The 5,562-nt window shown below is 39.5% G+C and overlaps 2 protein-coding genes across 2 annotated transcripts; both read left to right on the top strand.

The window, feature by feature from the left end:
- Positions 1-976: 976 nt before the first annotated feature.
- Positions 977-4,562, top strand: LOC142224607 (uncharacterized). Its single transcript, XM_075294388.1, has 2 exons — positions 977-1,488; positions 1,604-4,562. The coding sequence occupies exons 1-2, from the start codon at positions 977-979 to the stop codon at positions 4,560-4,562; spliced, it is 3,471 nt and encodes a 1,156-aa protein (XP_075150503.1).
- Positions 4,563-4,601: 39 nt separating this feature from the next.
- Positions 4,602-5,030, top strand: LOC142224608 (uncharacterized). Its single transcript, XM_075294389.1, has one exon. The coding sequence runs from the start codon at positions 4,602-4,604 to the stop codon at positions 5,028-5,030; it is 429 nt and encodes a 142-aa protein (XP_075150504.1).
- Positions 5,031-5,562: the final 532 nt, after the last annotated feature.

The raw sequence follows: 5,562 nt of genomic DNA on the forward strand, positions 1-5,562 counted from the left end.
AACTATCAAATAAATAAAAACTTCGTTTTCAGAATTTTAAAGCTTACCGAAGGCTCAACGAAGTCGTATTGCTCTTAAAACTTGGTTTTATTTTCAACATTTCTTTAAAATTCTTAACTGGAAATATGGCGCAACACAACGCAACTTTGAGTGCCCGGCAAGTCAACATGATGAAACCAACAACGAAATTGCTGGCTCTTCATCAACTCGCCAAAACTCACCTCTCCGTACTGGTTCAGTCATGAAAGATATTAACTCTCATATAAGTAAAAAAAAAACAACTCCAACTTAAAATGCTTGAAGAAGAGTTCCGGTTAAGAGAAGAGTTTCTGAGACGTAAGTATGAGTTGCTGCAGTCAAACGATGAAGAATTGAACAACGATATTGAACACACCACGACTCTCTTTAATAATTATGCCTCCACGCAAGAGAGCCCAATAATTCAACAAAACGCTGACGCTGACAGAGGTTTACACAACCCTCACTCAAACTTGAGTGATAGCTACAGAGCTGATATTCATTCGCTCATACATCAGCCACAGTGCCAAAGCACAGTTATTCAGCGAATTCAAAATAAAACTTCTTCCCCTCCATCCCTCTTTCCACAACCAATTGTAGAAGTGCCACAGAAGGAGAATGGAGCGAACATTCTCAATGGAAGTAATCAAAACAAAACAAATAATAATAATAACAACACCTACACCATAGCCGGTTGTCAAAACGCGAATTCTTCCAATTTTAGTAATTCACGTACAGAGTGTAATTTAACCACAACGCAAATCATGGCTCGGCAATGCATTTCAAAAGATCTTCCACCATTTAATGGGGACCCAAGAGAATGGCCCATATTTATAAGTGCCTTTGAACAAACACTAACATAGCCGGTTATGGCAACGATGAAAATCTAATACGACTCCAAAAATGTTTACACGGTAAGGCCCGGGACGCAGTGAGGAATTGTTTAATGTTACCTGAGATGGTTCCAGACATAATACGTACTCTGAAAATGTATTTTGGTAGGCCGGAATGTGTCGTAAGAAATCTTATTGACGAAGTACGTAAAATGAATATACCCAAAGGTAAACTCGACGCTCTTATAGAATTCGGGTTTGCTGTTAAAAACATATGTGCTACCATTCGCGCATCTAAATTGGACGATTTTTTGATAAATCCAACTCTTTTGCAGGAATTAGTTGAAAAGCTTCCACCCGATACCATATTTCAGTGGGCAATTCATTCTAAAAACATCACACGTCCAACATTAGTGGACTTTTCCAACTTGTTGTATGACGTTGCTGAATCCACATGCAAAGTTACGGTTCCTGTATTCGACAGTCTTGGCGATAAACGCTCATCGAGAAAGGAAACCCGCCTAAATGCCCATATAAACTCACCATTAAACAAGAAACGAGTCAACTGCATTGTGTGTGAGGAAAATCACAAAATTGCCGACTGCGATCAATTTCAAGCCTTCGAAGTTGCCGATAGGTGGAACATTGTAAAAACCAACCACCTATGTCGCATATGCCTTTGCAAGCATAGGGTTTCGAAAGCAGTGCGGTGTAAGTGGTTGCACTGTTCAACACAACCCTCTATTGCACAGTGATGTCGGACTACTGGAGAAGACGGTAACTACACTTAATAACCATACAAACAAAGAAGGTGAGTCCTATTTTCGTATTGTACCCGTCACTCTTCATCACGATAATAAATCCATATCAATATATGCCCTAATGGACGACGGTTCAACGTTGACTTTGCTTGAAGAGAATGTTGCTAACATGTTGGGGGTCCGCGGTACTATTGATCCTCTTTGCATACGTTGGACTGGGGATGTATCACGTCTCGAAGATAGTTCTAGAAAATTTGATTTGAAAATATCGTCGACTCATAAAAATGCCAAAATATTTCCTATTAAAAATGTCCATACAGTTAAAAACCTCAATTTGGCAGCAGAGTCAATAAACGTTGAAAACATAAAGGAAAAGTATTCGTATCTTCGAGATATACCACTTATAGGTTACGCGAATGCTGTGCCCTCCATGATTATTGGGGTTAACAATCCAAACTTAATAGCTTCCATGAAAATACGCGAGGGCGGCTGGAATCAGCCCGTTGCCTCCAAAACGCGATTGGGTTGGACAATCTTTGGAGGAACACAGAAAAGAGTGTTCAACCTGAATATACACAAATGTGTTTGCGGAAGTGACATAATATTACATGATTTGGTAAAGGCGTTTTTTTCTGACGAAAATATTGGTATTTTACCCCCCGAAGCAATGCCAAATTCGAAGGAGGACCAACGCGCTATTGACATTATTGAGAACACATGTTCGTTTAAAGATGGTCGATACGAAGTAGGGCTCTTGTGGAAAAATGACGGGTTAGTGTTACCACCGAGTTTAAAAACAGCTATGAAACGATTAGATTGTTTGAAACGTAGAATTTTGCGAGACTCATCTTTGGCTAATGAATTACAACAACAAATTTCAAACCTGTTGGAAAAGAAATATGCCTGTAAGCTTTCAAAAAGTGCCGCCGAACAACAGGGTGGAAAGATATGGTATCTGCCTACATTCATTGTTAAAAACCCTCAAAAGCCGAACAAGGTGAGATTAGTGTGGGACGCGGCTGCCAAATCTGGGAACGTTGCTTTAAATGATTTTCTCCTTAAAGGACCAGATCTACTCATTCCTCTAATGCAAATATTATATAAGTTTAGAATTGGCGCTGTGGCGATATGTGGAGACATTGCAGAGATGTTCCACCGCATTAAGGTTCAAGAAGAAGATGCATGCGCACAACGTTTTTTATGGTGGGGTGAAAACGATACAATTGATGTCTACCAATTAGATGTACTCACATTTGGGGCTTCTTGTTCTCCATTCATTTCTCATTTTATCAGAAACAAAAACGCAGAAATTCATTGCCAAGAAATCCCGACAATTTTAAACGCTATAAAAAATCAGCACTATGTCGATGATTATATTGACTCTACAAACACTGTTAACGAAGCTATAGATTTAGCTTTAGGCGTTCGAGAGGTCCATAAGAGAGGAGGGTTTCATATGCGAAACTGGGCCTCCAACTCTACGGAGGTTCTGCAAGCTCTAGGGGAACCCAGTGGATGCGAGAGCAAAACTTTTGATGTAGAAGTCGGCATAAATCAATGCAATAAAATCCTCGGTTTATACTGGGAACCAAAAACCGACGTCTTTAAAATCAATTTAAAATTTGTACGCCTTAATCGACCGGTCCTTGTCGATGACATTGTTCCGACAAAAAGGGAGGTACTTCAGGTACTAATGTCTGTTTTTGATCCGTTGGGATTTGTCTCATGCTTCATGTCGTATTTAAAAATCATCTTGCAAGAAATATGGCGTTGCGGAATAGAATGGGACCAGCCTCTTACAAGCGAACTTTTCGAAAAATGGAAGAAATGGTTGCAGTGTCTACCAATAATAACAAGAATTGAAATTCCTCGATGCTATTCACACTACCTGCAAAGTCCAAATTGTGTAGTCCAACTACACACATTTGTCGATGCTAGCGAGGAAGCATTTGCGGCCGTGTGTTATTTCCGAATTGAGTTTGAAGGCAAAGTTGATATACGATTAGTAGCGTCAAAATCGAAGGTGGCGCCCCTTCAACCAATGTCCATCCCAAGATTAGAATTGCAGGCTGCAGTAATAGGAACGAGGCTAATGAAGACTGTAGAATGTCATGGGATACAAATAGAACAAAGGGTTATGTGGACAGATTCAAAAACGGTTCTAAATTGGCTCGTTGGAGACCCACGGAAATATAAACAATTTGTGATGTTCCGTGTGGCAGAAATATTAAAGTATACAGATATTGCCAATTGGAGATGGGTGCCGTCAAATAATAATATAGCCGACCTTGCCACAAAATACAAACCACCAACTTATAACTACAAGGAGTGGTTCGAGGGCCCATTATGGCTAAAAAAGGAGGAGTCGAAGTGGCCACATAATGCTACAGACGCCGAGTTGGATATGACCGAACTACGCCCACGCTATTTAAACATACACTCGAGGAAAAATGTTTCTATTGTGATAAACTTCGACTATTTTTCTAGTTGGTTTAGACTTTGTCGTGCTATCGCTAACTGGTATCAGATTTTCGATTATTTATATTTGAAAGTAAAAAATGAAAATAGTATACGATACAACGTGGTCCATATAAATAAGGCAAAAAATTTTATCTACAAAAATGTTCAACTGTCCTGTTTCCCCGATGAGTATGCTGCAACACAAGTGGGAAAAGTTACGAAGGGAGCATTTGTTGGACTGCATGTTTTTATGGATTCGAATGGGGTCATCAGAGTGAAAAATAGAGCACAATATGCAAAGGAATTATGTGGGGTTCAAAAAGATCCCATTATTCTACCGTGGAACCACCATGTTACACGTCTCATTGTGTTACACTATCATGAATCTTATCACCACCTAAACCATGAAACTGTAATAAATGAAATACGGCAACAGTATTTTATAACAAGACTGAGAGTCCTTTATAAAACCACTAGGAGAGGTTGTTAAAAATGTAAAAATGATTTAGCTAAACCAGTTTCACCTCAAATGGCTCCTTTGCCTCCAGCTCGTCTAGGTGCATATCAGAGACCGTTCACATTTGTGGGTGTGGATTATTTTGGTCCTATTTCAATAGTATCTGGCCGGAAATCATTAAAGCGTTGGGGTGTTATATTCACTTGCCTAACCATCAGAGCTATACATATTGAAATAGCACACACCCTAACTACTGATTCTTTCCTTATGTGTTTGAGGAATTTTATGGCAAGGCGAGGTACACCTTCCGAAATTTATAGTGATAATGGAACAAATTTTCGAGGCGCCGAAAGATTTCTCAAACAAGAGTTGGAAAAAATAAATTATAACGATGTGCAGAGTGCCTTGAGTTTTAAGGGAATAACCTGGAGGTTTAATCCTCCCGCAGCTCCTCATATGGGGGGAGCGGCTGATAAAGTCCATAAAAACAATTCTTTATAAAATATCACCGTCACACAAATTTTGTGAAGAAAGTCTACGTTGTGCTTTGATGGAAGTCGAGCTTATAATAAACTCGCGCCCTCTTACTTACGTCTCGCTAGAAACTCAGGATGAAGAAGCAATTACACCGAATCACTTCTTACTAGGTAGCTCAAATGGGTCGAAACCATTTTGTAGCTCGGAAGATCTAGACCATAGGATGTGTCTCAAACAAAGCGAAATATTTGCTAATTTATTCTGGCGTCGATGGGTAAAAGAAATGATCCCAACATTGACTAGGAGGAACAAATGGTTTGAAAAGGTCAAGCCGATTGAAGTTGGAGATATAGTTCTTGTTGTTGACGAAAACGCTGAGAGAAATTCATGACTAAAAGGAAGAGTTATTGAAGTAATAACAGCAAAAGACGGGCAGGTGAGAAGGGCAAAAGTCAAGACTATTAATGGAGAGATAGAGCGCCCAGCTGCAAAATTAGCAGTGCTTGATATCGGTTTGAATTTGAGGTAAGATTTTTAAAATCTTACCGGGGGGAGA

This window comes from Haematobia irritans, chromosome 2 (genome assembly GCF_050003625.1).
Source record: "Haematobia irritans isolate KBUSLIRL chromosome 2, ASM5000362v1, whole genome shotgun sequence".
NCBI classification, from domain to species: Eukaryota; Metazoa; Arthropoda; class Insecta; order Diptera; family Muscidae; genus Haematobia; species Haematobia irritans.